The 17,672-nt window shown below is 40.5% G+C and overlaps 2 protein-coding genes across 5 annotated transcripts in view; one reads left to right on the forward strand and one right to left on the reverse strand.

Moving 5' to 3' along the window:
* idi1 (isopentenyl-diphosphate delta isomerase 1) overlaps window positions 1–1,358 on the reverse strand; it is a 7,210-nt gene extending 5,852 nt beyond the window's left edge. For 2 of the 3 annotated variants that reach the window (XM_032504078.1, XM_032504077.1), the window contains exon 1: window positions 1,204–1,358. The gene's annotated coding sequence lies outside the window, so the exon portion shown is untranslated. The remainder of the gene's footprint in view (window positions 1–1,203) is intronic. The other variant, XM_032504079.1, reaches the window with a different exon arrangement.
* Window positions 1,068–17,672, forward strand: part of LOC116672315 (WD repeat-containing protein 37) — a 25,722-nt gene continuing 9,117 nt past the window's right edge. Inside the window, exons 1-11 of one of the 2 annotated variants that reach the window (XM_032504072.1) lie at window positions 1,068–1,149; window positions 2,706–2,980; window positions 4,938–5,034; window positions 5,201–5,296; window positions 6,369–6,433; window positions 9,751–9,889; window positions 10,585–10,656; window positions 10,966–11,010; window positions 11,182–11,258; window positions 11,743–11,977; window positions 12,800–12,941. In XM_032504072.1, coding sequence (XP_032359963.1) covers window positions 2,828–2,980; window positions 4,938–5,034; window positions 5,201–5,296; window positions 6,369–6,433; window positions 9,751–9,889; window positions 10,585–10,656; window positions 10,966–11,010; window positions 11,182–11,258; window positions 11,743–11,977; window positions 12,800–12,941 — 1,121 coding nt within the window. In that variant the 5' untranslated portion in view covers window positions 1,068–1,149; window positions 2,706–2,827. Of the gene's footprint in view, window positions 1,150–1,455; window positions 1,773–2,705; window positions 2,981–4,937; window positions 5,035–5,200; window positions 5,297–6,368; window positions 6,434–9,750; window positions 9,890–10,584; window positions 10,657–10,965; window positions 11,011–11,181; window positions 11,259–11,742; window positions 11,978–12,799; window positions 12,942–17,672 lie in introns of those variants that run through there. The other variant, XM_032504073.1, reaches the window with a different exon arrangement.

The raw sequence follows: 17,672 nt of genomic DNA on the forward strand, positions 1-17,672 counted from the left end.
AGAGGGACATCAGGAGAACGCTCTCTAAAGGTTGCAATGTTAGGGGAACGTTAGCAGAACGCTCTCTAAAGGTTGCAATGTTAAGGGAACATTATGGGAATATTCTATAAAGGTTGCAACATTAGGAGAATGTTAGGGAAGCGTTCTCTAAAGGTTGCAATGTTAGGGGAATGTACTCTAAAGGTTGCAACGTTAGTGGAACGTTATGGGAACGTTCTATAAAGGTTACAACATTAGGAGAACGTTAGAGAAGCGTTCTCTAAAGGTTGCAACGTTAGAAGAACGTTATGGGGCACGTTCTCTAAAGGTTGCAACGTTAGGAGAACGTTATGGGGCACGTTCTCTAAAGGTTGCAACGTTAGGAGAACGTTATGGGGCACGTTCTCTAAAGGTTGCAACGGTAGGAGAACGTTATGGGGCACGTTCTCTAAAGGTTGCAACGTTAGGAGAACGTTATGGGGCACGTTCTCTAAAGCTTGCCAAAAAACTATTTTTGGTTCCCAAAGCAGAAATTTTGAATTATTGAGACTAAAATTAAAGGAATGGATGTTGATGGATAATCACAGACTGGAATATGTCAACTTTTACTCAATACTATCCCAAAACCACTTCAATTTTTTTTCAAATGTTATGAAATTGAATAAGACGCCCCAAAATGAATGAAAGTAGAGATTTGTACTTGGCAAAGAGCGTTGTGTGGAATCAATCATGTTATTTTGGGGAATTCCAATTGGATAGTTAAAAAGAACATTGATGTAGGAAGACCCGAGGACAACATGAGGTTAAGTAAATGTGTAATTACTGGCCAAGTAAAAGTCCTGCATTGAAATAAGTCTAGTAAAATGATATAGGTCTACCTAAGTGTTACTTCATGTGACAAAAGTAAAAGTACTCAATCCAGTAAAATGCCCCCCTGTAATTATACTCTATTTTTTATAGTTATATTAGTGTGTATTGTAGCATTGTATATTTAGATATCACTTAAGCATTAACATGAAAGCATACAGTAAGTAGGAAATGGTTGGAGCTTGCTGTACTATTCCAGCAGACTCCACTTCGTGTTTTCCTCCTAACACTGGCCGTTAACACGCCATCAGACCACTGCACAGCACAGCCCGCATCACCTAGGCCTCTGACAACTGAACATAAGTATGCATTGTCTGCTACATATGCGACCTACCGATACAATGTTAATTTACTTACAAAGCAATTGTCCGGTTTCAAGTTGGTAAACCTCGTATTTGAACGTATTTTGCGTTTGCTCACGAGTCACGACGATATTTTAGAGCTGATAACTGAACCACCTAGCTTTCCCTCCCTGCTTCTGAGGTCACGGGTTTTCATTGGATACCTAAGCATGAGTGTGACAACCCATTGGCTTTCAAAGTGCAAACACAAAGCACGTGATACGGAAGTCGGTGCACCAATGAAATACGCGATGTGTCAAATTTGGGATATTCCGGTCCTTGTCAAACTAAAACGTGTCATTACCGTCCAATATTAATGTCATACGTCGATAACCTTTTAAAATTCCAAATTGACAGCTTTAACGCTAACGTTACATACTTTCATGTCGAGTTAGGAAAGCTATTAAGCTCTGTGTAATAAACTTGGTGCTGTGGTTTAGCTGCTACAGTAACGTTATGTGATGTGTTAGTTATGCCGCTGTTGCCCCGCAATGAAGAATGATATATGGGAGCTAGCTTGCGTTAGCGCTACCGCTTAGCTGTCGTTTATAGACCTCCACGGTAGCTAAGTATGCATTTATTAAGGTAGCTAACGTTATTGTTACAGTGGTGGGTGTCTTTGTTGTTTCGTTTATGTCAGAATCATGTCGGCTATAGGTTGCAACGTCGACTAATAATTTTGCAAGCGTACCCTGTTATTTTTATATGGTCAGTTATTGGGCATAACGTTAAATAAATTCAAGTTTATAATACGGTATTCGGTTTGTAAATGTATACGTTCATTTTATTTTGTTTATAAAGGACAACGTACATTTCTACAAAGAAGCCAGTGTTAGCCAGCCGGCTAATTTTCAGAAAACAGCAAGACATTAGCACAGGTTAGCATGTACAGACAGACGTCAATACGACACCTCAAAGACAGCTAGCTGGAGCAACAAAATAAGCTTTCTCAAGAAGCCATGCAGGGTGAAAGATACTGTTAAGCTAGCTAAATTCTGGTATGCACTGTCCAATAACGTTAAATGGCGATATCATAACGATAGAACGAAGCTGCTCAGTCCCAAAATGTGTCGTCCTCTTAGCATGTAAGGACCGTGACGCCGAACTTCATTAAAATACTGTGAATTAATTTTAAAAAGATGTCACAAAGCCCGTTGGGAAATGCAGGTCTTTGGGCCTGTCAAGCTTCCTGGGCTGCCAACAGTAAATTCGAATGACTTACAATTTAACAATCGTATCAAACAATAATAAATAATAGCTTATTTATTGAACCTGTTATTTCCATAACGTTAGCCATCTTCCAGTGGGCAGTAGTCAGTAAAGTGAATTACTATGAAAAGAGTTGTTTTTTTTAAATTACATTAGATTAGGTACACCAGTAAATTGTTGTTTAAAAAAAAAAGTTTCTTAAAAATATACTCTTTGCTGGTACTTTGGATCTATGAAGGGAAATTTACCCTTCACTTGGAGCAGTTCCTTCATTGGCTGTGAACCTGAACTTGACTTCCTTTTACCTGCAGACAGGTGGTGAACAGACCAACCTAATCTACCCACCAGCCGACTAGGGAGTCTGGCCTTTGTTTACCTGCCTCTCAGGTAATAGGGGAGCAGGGGGCAGGGCCACCCACGCAGTAGGAGGGATGCCTGTGGAGGGCGGAAGCAGCAGCGGCTCTGCTTCAGCTGCCCGTCACCCCAAGCAGAAGCGGAAGGCTCACAGTCTGTCTATCCGGCGCACCAACAGCACAGAGGAGAGGCCACTAGGCGTCCAAAGAGGAGACATGCTGGAGGGACAGGTAAGGAAGATGCACCAACAGCGTTTTCTCTCTCACACGCATGCTCTGACAGCTACGGACAAGCATTTTAGCAAACATACAGCTTATTAGACATGTGATAACATATCTTGTAGGCATGGCCCACAGACTCACTCGTGGATCTGCTAAAAACACATACAGAGAGTTATTCTCTAAGCATTTAATTGTCATTTCGGTGTGAGGCTGTACAGTACCAGCTGGCCGTGCAGCATTGCTGTTATTTTGTACTTGCGTGGTGTTGCGACATCCAATGAAATGAATTAATGAGATGTGGTTTCTCCCCCCCCCCAGGAAAAAAGCTAGTTATTTTCAGTTAGCGTTTTAGTTTTTTTTTATGTCATCTAGATTTTCTCTGAACTGCATGGCATCAATGTGCATGTTGGTTACTGATTTCTTTTTGTTAAAACAAAGGGATCTATTGTGACTTTTTAAGGCATCACGTTAGTGATTAACTATCACCAAACCGTTTATTTAAATTAGAGTTACAATTGATTTATTTCCCCCAGAAAGGGAAGACAGACCAGACCGTAAGCCTTTACATTGTAGGCATTTCCTGATACCAACCAGTTGTAGCAAACTGTCCAGCTTCTTTACTTCTGAGATAATAAAAGCAGTTTTTGTTTGATCAAGAACACCCTGTTTGTTAACTTTGGGAGTTGGCTGGAGAGGGACCATATTCAGAATCTCTCTGATAAGCTGAGCAAAGGGTTTGGGAATGATTTAGATGGGAAATACACCATTCCACCAAACTGGTAGAATGAATGACAAAACATTGTCTGTGCCTTTTTCATGATCCAGATTTTGGAACCAAGTATTCAGTCCAGATAATGCAATGCTTTATTGTGTCAGTATTGCCCAGTCCTAGTTTTGGCCATGGAAGTCCTTTAGCATTCTACTTTCTCGGCTTGACAAAGTCCTCGAATTATCAGCCACAAAAGCTAGAGCTCATCTTGCACTGGCCTGTTGTCTCATCAAGTTTTAATATGGGCCATGTGTCCAGATCTGATTAGTCTTTTCAATAGGTCTTTTTATCTATTGCCAAGACATGCTGCCCCCGCCCCCCCCCACACACACACACACAGCAAAAGTTCCACACACGCAGACGGCTTTATAGACCCATATATAACACACAGAATGCCTTTTCTTCTACACTTTCAATGCTGTCATTATTAGCCAGAGTATGGTGCAGGTTTTAGGGCCACAACTAAGCAGCTTTAAATTCATAAGATCTGCCTGTTAGCTAGTGGAACAAAATATATATTGTTTGTTCTTTTACAAAGTGTGTTGACATGCTGCGCAGCCGAATGGTCAGGCAATTAACGTTTCTGTGACAAACTGTTGGTTTTGAATGCGTGCCAGAAGAAAGAGTGACAGTTTAGTATTTGGTTTCCTCGTCTTTCAGAGGGCTAGAGAAAGCAGCAGCTCTCAAGGTGAGCTGTCAAACGCAGCCTTTTGAATCCTTTGTTTTCATGGCAGCTTTTTACGTCTATGCATGCTAGTCTGGTGTAGACTGGTGGTCACCCGTTATCTGGGTACTTCTAGGAGTTCACAATGGAGGTAAGTCAGTTGAAATCAATTAAAGTTGTTGGACCCTGGCTGTTGTGTAGCTAATAGTAAATTGTTTTTAGGTTGTAGTTAGCCCAAAATGTGGCTGAGTTTTTACTCAATTGGTGGCTGTGATGCTGTGTTTGAGATTTATGTATGTTTCCTTCTTAATTTCTGAACACATTTTAAAACAGTCTTTAAGTTCAGATTTTTAAGCACATACTGTATATCATTATCCTGTAAGTAAATGAGAAAAACCACAGTGGAAAGGGATCCAGAGGGAATAAAAGTGGTGACTCCTGCTCACTGTGCCAATGTTTACTAATTTGTAGCTCTGTATGCCAGTTCCCCACCAGGTTTATTCAAGCTTTATTTCTCTCCTCTGTCTGTCCAGGACTCGAAACTGCCCCTCTCCTTACGGAACAACCTTCTAGACCTTTTTGGCCAGATTGAGCGCGAGTTTGAAAATCTCTACATTGAAAACCTTGAATGTGAGTGGCTGATCGAAAGAGTCAAGCAAATGTATTTAGATTGCATGTAGCTTTCTGAGGCACGTACCTTACTGTATTGATCTCTGGGTGTTGATTGACTAACCAGGTGGTTTCTAAACTTGCAGTGTTTGCTTACTGACGCCCTGTCACTGTGCTAATATTACAGTACGCCGGGAAATTGACTCTCTGAATGAGCGTCTGACCGGAGATGGACAGACTATTGAGGGAGGAGACCCCACCAAAGGAGCTCTGAAAACAAAAGGTACTGTCATTCCTCAAATCTCCCATGACGTGGTGCTCTTTGGATGCTTTTAAATAGACCTTAGTGGTCCCCTAATACTGTATCTGAAGTCTCGTTTACATAGACCTTAGTGGTCCCTAATACTGTATCTGAAGTCTCTTTTATATAGACCTTAGTGGTCCCCTATATACTGTATCTGAAGTCTCTTTTATATAACCTTAGTGGTCCCCTAATACTGTATCTGAAGTCTCTTTTATATAGACCTTAGTGGTCCCTAATACTGTATCTGAAGTCTCTTTTAATAGACCTTAGTGGTCCCTATACTGTTCTGAAGTCTCTTTTATATAGACCTTAGTGGTCCCCTTATACTGTATCTGAAGTCTCTTTTATAAAATTTCAAATGAAAAATATTGATGAAATTTATTGTGTTGTTTTGAAATTAAGCGGTGTATCTTATTCTATGGGGGCACAATGAAGAAAAAGCCTCAATATGATGAAAACATAGTTTAATAACCTTCAGACTGACTGTCTGTCACTCTTGTATTTTTAACACAAGAAACCGATTAAGGTTACTAACAACTATCTTAATAGTAATTGCAGTTTAAATTGAAGCATGTTTTATAAGCCCATGTGTTGACTGGAATATAATAATAAATATGACCTCGGATTTTAAGTACACACTTATTGCAGCCTATGTCAGAATGTGATAAATCTGCCATGTACTAGAAACTGACTCATGCTTATAATTCAGCAGTGAAGAGGAACCTTCAGGGAAAAAAACTGGTATAAACACTGTGTTTCAGTCTGGCAGATTGATTGTAAGTGTGACGTGATGCTTAACCTAAAACTAGCCTGACCTGGAGTGTTACGTTTCCGTGGTGACTTAGGTCAGACTTATTTAAACCTCCTTCATCAAACAGACTTCACTGAAAACCAGCCTGGTTTGCTGCAGTACGCCTGGACCAGCTTGTTTTAGGACAATCAAAAGCTTTAGCATTTTAAAAGGCCCATTAGTGCAGCAGTGAAAGCAGCCAATGAGATTGTCACTCAGTGGAGAATTTCATTCATTGTTCTTTGTCTTTCCATCACACAGCCAGTCACAGCACCAGTCAACTGTCACAGAAGCTGAAGACGACCTACAAAGCCTCCACCAGCAAGGTACCTGGCCCCAGCTATTTGAGCCTATTCTATAGAGCTCATGAGATTTGTCATCCGTGTAATTATTTGAGCTGCGGGTGTAATGGGAACTATCAAACAATCAAAAGCCCCCTTGTTGCTGAGTGAGGAGAAGGAAGATTTTTTTTTCTCTCTTCCTCTGAGGTCCTGACATGTAAACAAATTAAATCATTACTGTTCAATTCTTCTGTTGTTGAAGTGCTGTAAGGGTTTTGGACTTACAGGAAGTTAAGGAAACTTGATATTAAGCGTTTTACACTACATTACATTTCCATTGACTTCTTCCTTTTTAATCTCTTGCCGATGTAGCGCTTGTACACTTTCCACGGCAGAATAGGTGGACCTCGCAACTTCAGTGTGGCCTCATGGGAGTTGTGGGGAGGAGATTCATGGGTAACTTCCTGAATGCTCGGTTTGTCACTAAATGTGCAGGGACAGCTGTGGGCTGAGTCTGTTTTTAACTACAGTCTGACCTTGACTCCTCATCTCTTCTCTGCTCTGCACCCTGTCAGACGTCATTTTTGTGAACGGCTGCATTTGTAAAAAACAACATTTTTTTTACAGTGCCATTATGTCACTTATTCATTGAACACATTCCTCTACCAATAGAAAAAAAACGTAATTACTCAGGTGACCACTGGAATCCCTTACCATTAGCAAAACGATATGTCAGTCAGTTGTTATAATACCAAAACAAATAACTGATGTGGAATTAAAATAGAAAAAAGCTGTTCTCCCTACATCACAAGACAAGTTTATCAGAGTCAGAATGGCCAAGTTTAGACAATATAGTTCACCATTTTGGGTGATTAATGTCTTCTTTACATTAAATTGGAAGCTAACCCCAGCAGTCACTTATCTTAGCTTAACACAACGATTGGAAACTAGGTAACCACTTGAAGGTAATAATTTGCCAACCAGCACCTCTAAAGCTCATTAATTAACACCTTATATCTAGAAGGTTTATTCCTTACAAAAAACTGAGTTTGCTGGACTATTTCTTGATCAGAAGCAGTAACTTATCTCCGCTGGCAACTGCTTCCTTGCAAGAAATAGTCCAGCAAACAACCTTCGTGAAACAGCAAAAAACAGACGTGAGAGTGGTATTGATCTTCTAATTTAACTCTCATCAAGAAAGCCAACAAGTGATTTCCCAAAATGTCTTTGTTGCAAATGCAAGTGAAAATTACAGCGAAGAGTTTAACGGTTGTTCCAAGTACATCTTATGTTTCAAAATTCTTTAGTTATCTTCTAGTTATGTCAGTTTGTTTTGCATACTCTATGCATTCATGTTGTTTGTATTTTTTTAAAATACCTATGCCCCCACATCTTTCACATTTTTTCATTAAAAGGCCCCTGTGGCCATAAAATATAAATGTACGCGTAGAGCTCTGTTATGGTATAAGTGTCATTAAAATGTTTAGGTAAGTGTAGCATGGCTTTTAAACATTACTTTGTATTTTTCTGTTCTCTTCCCCATTTTCCTATTTTCCACTTTACCTTAAAGTAAAACTATCTGAATGTAGCCGAAGTCTGAGCTAGATGAAGAGTGGGAAACAATCCTCTTCTGATTTAAAAAATAGAAAAGAAGATACACAGGATCAAGGGAGGACTTGTTAGATTAACATAACTAGCTGCTATATAATATACAGCTAACCTATCAGCTGGCTAAGAAACATGACCAAAAACTAATTTTGTTAAGAATGACAGTACTTCAACCTAATGATCTACACTAACACCAGCCTCTGTTTACTCCTGGATTTACCTGGACTGGAATGGGCTATTTGTCTTGTTACTCACTGCTCATTGTGTTTCAATGACAGAAAACAAATAAGATTGTGTTATGTTGTGACTGCAAACACACTGGACAGAATGGTGGCAACACTGTCTCACACACAAGGGAACCAGATGCTTCGCAGCTGCATGTAATGACTGCCAATGATCTAAGCTCATTGCTGCGGTTAGCTGTCTGCTTTCAGCAGCATGCGCAGTACAGGTTGTGACAGCTTTGTGACAATTTAAACTACAATGCAACCTTTATTTTGTTCATCTGGAAGCCTGCAGTGACTAACGGCTACATCTAACCACTAGATATTTTTAGAGGTGCACCTCTCTTACGATATCCGTTCACAGTGAGGATCTATTATTATGATTCTTTACACAGATACTTCAATTGATGTTAAAGCAGTCTTGATATTAATACTCCACTGAGACACAGTTTGGTGCAATGTGTAACTATTACCCATTTGACAGTTGCAGAAACATCCTCTGATATAAACACATATCAGGGGCCAACATCACAAAGCCAGTTTAACATTGGGTTACCTGACTGTTACCTGGCAAATTACAGTGAGGTGAAATATATACAATATAATAACACAACTCAAATAGATTAAAAAGCTTCAGAAACACTAGGAATAATATCCACATAATGATAAATAATAAACCTAATGGCTGAGAAAAATGGCTCATTATGTCTCCAGTCATTATGAACTGAGCTAATGAACTGCCATTCATTAGTCTGTGGTAAACCATCTCTCTGTTTGTTGTAAATCTAGAGTGAACACATACTTGTGTTTTTTTTCTATCTCTGACATAATTACCAGGGGAAACAAAATGATTCTACTGATCTATGAAAATGTCATGAAAACTCGTGTCCCTGTCAGGGTCCTGTAGGAATGATTACTCCATTTTTTAGGAGAGCTGTCATGCTTTCGACAGGTTGGGATCTGATCCTCTGAAGTTAGCCTGCTCTGAAGCAGGTTAGAATGCAGAATAGAACTTTATTGACATTATCACTTGTACAACAATAAAATCTGTGATCCATGTAAAAAATGAAAATCTACTATTTCGTCCTTTCTCCATGGTTAGCTTTCAATTATGTAGCCAGCTTTCAATTACTGTATATTACCATAATTTATCAAAAACAAACTATGCCCTATTCACACAGGACTAGTAATTCTTGGGGACCTCAAGTCCCCAAGTATTCAAGTATTGCAGTATTGCAGAGGTCGTCTGTGACCTTAAGGGTTAGGCGGTCACAGTTACTGAAACATTTGTTTTAGTAACTGTGCCATAATAGGCCATTTTGTAAGGCATAGTAAATGAAGTCGTACATATGCAGGTTCTTTATCAGCCCCATGAGTTCTGAAGACTTGTTATTGGAGCACCTGTAGTTGGCCACTAATGTAAGCAACAGTGTGTATAACTTTGGTTCAGCACCAGGAGGAATGCTCATCCCTCTGTCTATTTCTTTTTTCTCCATCATGCCCACGTCTCTTTCCTCCTTCCCTGCTCAGATTGTGTCCAGTTTTAAAGCCACAGCCGGGTCCCGTGCTTTGTGCCAGCTGCTCAAGGAGTATGTGGGCCACCGGGATGGGATCTGGGACCTCAGCATCACCCGCACTCAGCCAGTAGTCCTAGGCACCGCTTCTGCAGGTACACCAAGTCACTATTTTTTGGGCATTTTAGGATTTTAGTGACAGCTGAAGAAGGGGAGAGAGAGGGGGAAATACATGCAGCACAGGGGCGTAGGTCAGAGTCAAACCTGGGCCCACTGCGTCGATGAGTAAACCTCTACATATGGGTGCCCGCTCTACCAACTGAGCTATCTGGGCGCCCAACTATTTAAATATTTCAGTCACTCAACTATTGTTTTACACACAGCCTACATGTAACATAGTGGTTTCCACCATTAAAAAATGGTCAGAACTAAAAGTTTTGCCTGCAATATTTACATCATTATACCATTTCCCATTAATTGTGATACATTGGTGCAATTTGCAAAATATGAGAAGATAGTTGATTCGTGAGAAAGCATCTGTTGCACACCAGACGTGTTATGCTAATACTGTTGAAATAAAAAAAGACTTTTTAGTTTTGTTAAATATGATTTAGTTTTGTTTTTTCCATCACTTGCCATTGCTGAAACTTTAGAAGCTCTAGCTGAAAAGACGCTGCTCAGTTAGTGTTACTTATATCTTGTTGTACACAGTCTCACCATAGTGAGTGAACTGAATCCAACTAGAGAGCCCATTGTGTGAAAACAGTACATTACAATATGTAAGCATTACCTGATTACTATAAAACATGTCAATGGCTTAATGTTGTCCACCTCTGGTCTCCCGTCACAGATCACTCAGCTTTGCTGTGGAGTATAGAGACTGGGAAATGTCTGCTGAGGTATGCTGGCCACGCAGGATCAGGTAATTATTCATTAGAAACTTAAATAACTGTATTTGTCTCTCACCATGGAGACATTTTAAAGTGCCTGATGAGTCTGTGCAGCATATGTACTTTTCATATTAAGTAAGTCTAACTACAAAATGGCATCTCTTTCTTAAATGGATGTGATGACAATTCATGCTGCAAATTCTGTCATGTCATTTCTCTTTTTATTAAACTTATGTCTAAGTGTTGGTTACTGTACAGCGTGTCTTTCCACATTTGATTAGATAAAAGCAACATGTGATGTAACATATGTGCATGTCTCATTATTGTTCTCTCGCCTACAGTCAACTCCATCAAGTTCCATCCTACTGAGCAGATGGCCCTCACAGGTATGTATTTAAATGCATGTGTGTTTACTTTGTAGATTGTTTTGTATCAACATTTTATTTCTAAATGACTTTTTGACTGTCTCCTCCTGCCACCGTTGTCTCCATCAGTTACGTTTCCTGTAGATCTGAATGTGCTGTGTGTTTGCTGATGTTGTACTTATGTTTCCACAGCCTCTGGGGACCAGACGGCTCACATCTGGCGCTACATGGTGCAGCTTCCTGCCCCCCAGCCACCACCAGATGTCAGTGTGAGTACCTTTGTACTGTTCCCTTCTCCGAGTTTCTACTGTAACATCCTGGAATGTTGTGGAGTTTTTTTTAGAGGTTTGTTTTCTGTCAAAGGATTGATTACATTACCAATTCAGTGAATATTAAGTATGTGTACAGATAGGTCCCTTAACATATCATGGCAAATTTATCACCAAAACTAAGCTGACAGTTTATTTACTCTATTAACCTTTACTTGAAGGCATCTACATAAGAGTGACATGAACGTGTCATAAACAAGTCATAAACGTTTATGACATAGCCCTTCTTTTAGTAAGTGTCATTCGGTTTTGTCATGACAACTTATGGTTAGGGTGTGTCATGACAGTGTCATGTGTTCATTACAGTGTCATGTCACTCTTATGTAGAAACCTTAAAGGAAAGTGTTACCGTTTATTCTGGATCACTGCAGGCATCTGTGTGCATTGACTGAACTACTGTGTGTCCTCATTTGTACACCACTAGGCTCCGTGTGATGACGACCAGGACTCGTCGGACAGAGAAGAAGGTGAGGTGGATGGCGAAGGCCCTTGCGAGGTGCCCACCGTCCGGCTCGCTACAGCAACCCTGAAGAGCCACCAGGGTGTAGTGATCGCAGCCGATTGGTTGGTGGGAGGCCGACAGGTGGTGACCGCTTCCTGGGATCGTGCTGCCAACTTGTATGAGGTGGAGACGTCTGAGCTTGTTCACACACTCACTGGTATGTAACCTGGCTGACATATTATATCATAGTGTGTGTGTATATATATATATCTATACACACACACAGTATATATAGCAAAATTTGGTGTGTGTTATCTTTATCTTCCGGTATATATCTTTGGGTATCTTCTGGTACAGATACATTATTTTATTTTTTATTGTTCCTGCAAAAAGGCGATATGGGATGCCTGTTCATTTTATGGAGCAGTCGTGAACTAAATTGGCCGTTGTGTTTTTTGGTCTCCAGACTAAACAGAAAGAAACCATTGTTTCCTAGTCTGGCTATCACCAGACCTCAATAGATTAGAGATTGAGGGACAGGAAGTCTGGGGAGTCTGCTCTGTATTTTCTTTGCACAAGAGGTGTGACCAACGGGCATAGGGTTAGGGAACCAATCAGACCAACAATCCGGGTGACGTAGAAGCGACAGCGGCATCAACGGGTTGCTGTGTTTCTTGGCATTCGGTCGCCGCTATGTTGGATGTAAACAAGAAGCTGCTTGGTCGCTTTTCTATCATCATTGTGTTAAACCCGCCAATAGCGCGCCAGGTAGATAAGTCGGTTTGTGATTGGTTCCCGCAAAATTGTGAACTGAAGCAGGAGAATTAAACTTGCAGGTTTCCAGACTGAGCTGCAGGGAGAGATAACAATGAAATAGTCCAAGCAGACTGTGCACAGGAGTTGGTTAGAGAAATTGAAGGTCCAGTTTGTGCCTCTTTTGGTACTTTTAATTATTTTCAACAATTGAAAGAAAATATGCTGATGCTGTACGTGCTGTTAATTTGTTCGCTCAAATTCGTAAAGTTGTCTATGTATGCAGGACATGACCAGGAGCTGACCCACTGCTGTACCCACCCCAGCCAGCGGCTGGTGGTCACTTCATCCAGAGACACCACCTTTAGACTGTGGGACTTTAGAGACCCGTCCATCCACTCTGTCAATGTCTTCCAGGGACACACTGAGTAAGTCTGTCTCTCTCACACACACACACGCAAGCACAGACACACAAACACACACAAAGTACTCAACCTGAGACATCATTAATTGACACTGAAAAGTTTGCGTTGCTGCAGTCTATATCTTGCCCACAGGGTGGTGCTGTAACATTTCTCTGGTCTGTGAATCCCTCCACTACAGTCTGCTTTTTTCTTTTTCCCTGTTACTGTGCCACATTAATTTACAGAACCTATTGCTCTAAGCTAAATCCTCCACTTGCCTCTCATTCATTACTGAGCCCTTCGACGGTTTGCTCCCCCCCACCCCCTTCTCTTCCTTCCTCTCTCTTTCCCTCGCTCTCCTGTTCATATATCTGTCTGTTTCTACGTTAATCCCCACTCTGTGTAATTTGGCACTTCGCTCGCTGTTAACACTCAATTGCAGACGCTTATTTTAAAACGACGACTGTCAAGCTTGTCTGTGGCTTTCAATGGCAGCACTCTTTAAAAGGCTTAAGAAGCGTGTGTGTGTGTGTGTGTGTGTGGTTGTGTGTGTGTGTGTGTGTGTGTGTGGTTGTGTGTGGTTGTGTGTTTATGTGCATGTCTACATGTGTGTGCTGACTGGCTGGTACTCCCTGGCAGCCTTTGATTGCAAGTGGGGGGATTACATAGAGCTCATTATGTACGACCCCAACATGTATAATTCCTGCAGATCCCACTCTAATTCTCTCCCATAGACAATTGGTATAATGAGATTAAGCACCAGTGTTTCACAGTTAACGGCCCTCCTCCTTTCCTTCCTGAATAGACATTGATGTTCTTTTAAGTAAACACTTTCTTACTTGTCCTTCTGTGGTGCATTGAAAGCAGCAAACACACACAGATTGCTGTCTAGCTTAAAACCGGATAAAAACCAGCTCCAAATGAAAATCTTTTAGAAGCTTTTTAGCTTAGCTGCAGTATTCTAGGGTAAGAGCTGCCACTTGACACTTGCAAGTTTGAGTGAGGTGGTAATTAGTAAGTATTTCTCAAACTTTTTACACCATGTACCACTTCAGAAAATATTAGGACTCAGTAAGAACCACCATCATGGCCCACATTAAAATAGAGTAGAATATTCCTACCCTATTCAGCTTCAGTTCACTTAGGAGGCAGGTTTATTCCTAAAAACATTTATTGTTGACAGCCACAGTGCACTTCCTCCTTCCTGCTCCAACTGAATTAAAATCTCTTTACTGTTTTGCATCATTTGCTACTTGCAGGTGCTGTGGAGACTTCACAGCACCTGCTTAAGTAGCACTTTTCGCTCGAAATATCCTCATCCCCACTTCTCTTCCTAACCGTTCCGGTTTGGAGCTACAATTGCAGTGTTTTGAGCCATTCATTTTACCTCTGCTTACTATCTTGCCATCACAGCTTGTAACTAATTATGGATGTATGTGCACTCCGCCCATGAACGTAACTATGTAGCAACAATACTCAAACCAACACTTATTATACATTACTTTTAACTCATCATATTATAAGTATTATTATTGGATATCTTGTAGTACTTCCATAGTATTGTTTTTGAATTCATTTATTTCATTTAAAAAACTATATATCAGAAATTATATCGGCTGGCTTACTACAGTTTGAGAAACAGTGAATTGGGCCTTATTTTTAAATTAATTTTTTATTAAATTTTTTACTAGGAACACTGGAACCTATTTAACGATCTAAGCGCACGGCGTGAAGTGCCTGTCGCAAGTACGTTTAGCTGGGTGTGTGAATCCACTTTTGCTAGTTAACGTAGGAAAAAAGGTCCGTGCACCGGATGCAGGGTTCAGAAGGCTTGTCTTTATTAATCATAGTTGTGTTTTGGGTGTAAGGTGCAATAAACCAATGAGATTGTCATCTCGCATTCCCTTTAAAAGCCAAGTGCGCGTGTATCTTGGCGCATTGCTATTATGATGGCAGGAAGGAGAGATATTCAGGAGAAGAAACTGATCTGCTCATGCATGAAAGCGTGCGAGCTGATCATATCGTAATACAGTACTATTTCACATTTCTATTTTTAATCTTCTGTATGTGTGCCGCTGTGTGTGTAACAAGGATAGTGTGCACGCGCTGTGCACAAGCCTAAGTGCATTTTACTAATGCGCTGTTAAAATGACAATAAAATGTAGCGCTATTGACTTTAGATCAGGTTTTTGTTGGTCATTGGTATAGTCACTTTCCGCTACCTCAAGATAGCAATACGCCCAGAATGCACCTGAACACACCTCCCTCTAAGACCAGCACACCCAAGGTTGGTGCTGGATGGGAAATTAACAACTGCGTCGGTCTTAAACTAGAAAGGACACTTGGGTCGGGCTTTGCCCTGCGCCGTGTGTAAAATAAGGCCCCCTATCTCTAGGGCTGCAACTTATGATTATTTTAAAAAATGCCCATCATAGTATAAAACAGCCTATTTGGATGACAAATGTTTTTTGTCTGACCCACAGTCCAAACGCAACAGGAAAATTCTCAGATTTGACACCTTGGAAGTGTTTGGCATTGTTTTCCTAAATATAAAATCAACTTGAATGATTAACCAGTTGTTAAATAAAAGCAGATTAATTTGTGTTGATCAACTAAATGATGAATTGACTAATAGTTGCAGCTGTAGTCCCCTTATTTGGATCTTTTTCACAGGCAGTGATGCTGCCATGATTAAATTGTAAAATAGCTCCTCATATATTGTAAATGCAAATGGACTGTTCTTATATAGCGCTTTTACAGAGTACAGAAACCATTCACCATTCACACACATTCATACCCTGTGGCCGAGGCTGCTGTACAAGGTGCCACCTGCTCAACAGATACACACTCACACACATTTACACTCCGATGGCGCAGCATCTAGTATATTGGTCAGTAATCATTTTGGATTAGCCGTTAGACACCGGGCATGTGTATAATTTTCTGGATTTAAGGTGTGAGTGTGAAACTAAGGATTCACTTCACTTCACTAAACTAATCTACCATTGATCAATTGGTCCAAAATGTCAGAAAATTGTTTAAAAGTCCACATTTGTGTCCAAGGTGATATATGGCATTTCTTGTTTCGACCAAAAGATGAAAACCCAGGATATAAAGCTATTCAGTTTATTGTTATACCAGCAACTATTCACATTTGGAACCACAGTTGAAGCTGTAGTCATTACATTTTGGGATTTTTACATTTTTCTTTATGGATTTGGATAGGAGAAAAGAGAAATACTATCCTACTATACTATTGACTGTATGTGTATTTTTGTTTGGGTCTCCATCATCAAAGGTCGCATCAGCAGTCACCCAATTTACAGTTTACTCCTTGCTATGCATTTTCCACTTTCCAGCTTGTGAGCATGTTTGATTAAATCCGATCTTAGAACAATAGCAATTGCTGTCTCCCTGCCATTTCACTGGCTAATTTTCCCAAATCTCCAATATGCCACAGTGACGTGGCATAAATGGCACAATCTCCACGTCCCTCCTGTGGAAACAGCAGAGTAGAGGAGAGTGTGAATGGTTTAATAGGCAGCAGAGGTTGAGAGCTGGAGGGGGAGACAGCCTCTCGTTTCCATAGTCTTCACTGGTAATTACAGCTAACGCTTCCTGACAGTGAACCGTGGCAGCTAAAAGTGTAGCATACAGCCCCTATCCCACCATTCCGCCATAATTGCAGATTAATGACAACTGCACTTGAGCTAACAAAACAGCCGAGAGCAAACGAGAAGTGACAGCAGACTTGCTCTACAAACGGAATGCCATGTCACGTTTGTCTCTCCTGCCATCGGTGGCTTTCGGAAGACATTTGATTGCGGTTGATAGAAAATGCACATCTGTGTGAGTGCGAGTGGAGGGGGTGTCTCTGGAGAAATACACCAGCACTTACCAGGTTCTCAGCGACTGTCGGTTTTGCTGCAGCACAGCAAAATAACAGTGCTCTAAAACCTCTTAGTCGTCTTTACCTGAATTGTTTTAAATTTGACATTTTACCTTTTAGGCATTTGACTTACCACTTACAAATGAGTACATGGTAATATTCCTTGAGATTTTCATAAATTCATATAATCAGTCGTCAAAAGCACTCGTTAGGAAGGAGGATACGGCTCAAAGCCACAGTGCCAGAACAAATACTCCAGTTTAGCTAGCAGATTTATGCATGATGGGTAAAGAAATGACAACCAGGCAGGAAATGTGACATAAAGCCACGCAACAAGACACAGTGTGTTGGTGGTCATGGCTGCAATCGCCTTTAGTTTTGCATCATTGTTTGTTCCAGTGTTTATTTAAATTACACTAAGATGTGCTGTTTGTCCCTTGTTGGATATTGGTCAAAGTTAGTAATTTCTTACAATTATTATTTAGTACATTTTTTGAAGCCCTGAGCAGCATGATAAACCCTCTGCTGTTCAATATCAGCCAGTTTAGATAAAATGCATGCGAATCTTTAATGGCTGAAGGTTTATGAAAGTGCATTGTCTCTGTCAAGGAATATCATAGTTTTGAAACAACCATATATACTGTGTATAAATATTCAACAATTATAAACCCAACACTTTTGTTTTTGCCCCCATTTTTCAAGCTATAAGACTTTTTCTATGTACACAAATAGCTTATTTCTCTCAAATATTGTTCACAAATCTGTCTAAATCTGTTTAAAGTCCTTAGCCGAGATCATCCATCCACCTCACAGGCGTGGCATATCAAGGCGCTGATTAGTGCACAGGTGTGCCTTAGGCTGGCCAC

The sequence above is a fragment of the Etheostoma spectabile genome, chromosome 22 (assembly GCF_008692095.1).
Source record: "Etheostoma spectabile isolate EspeVRDwgs_2016 chromosome 22, UIUC_Espe_1.0, whole genome shotgun sequence".
NCBI classification, from domain to species: Eukaryota; Metazoa; Chordata; class Actinopteri; order Perciformes; family Percidae; genus Etheostoma; species Etheostoma spectabile.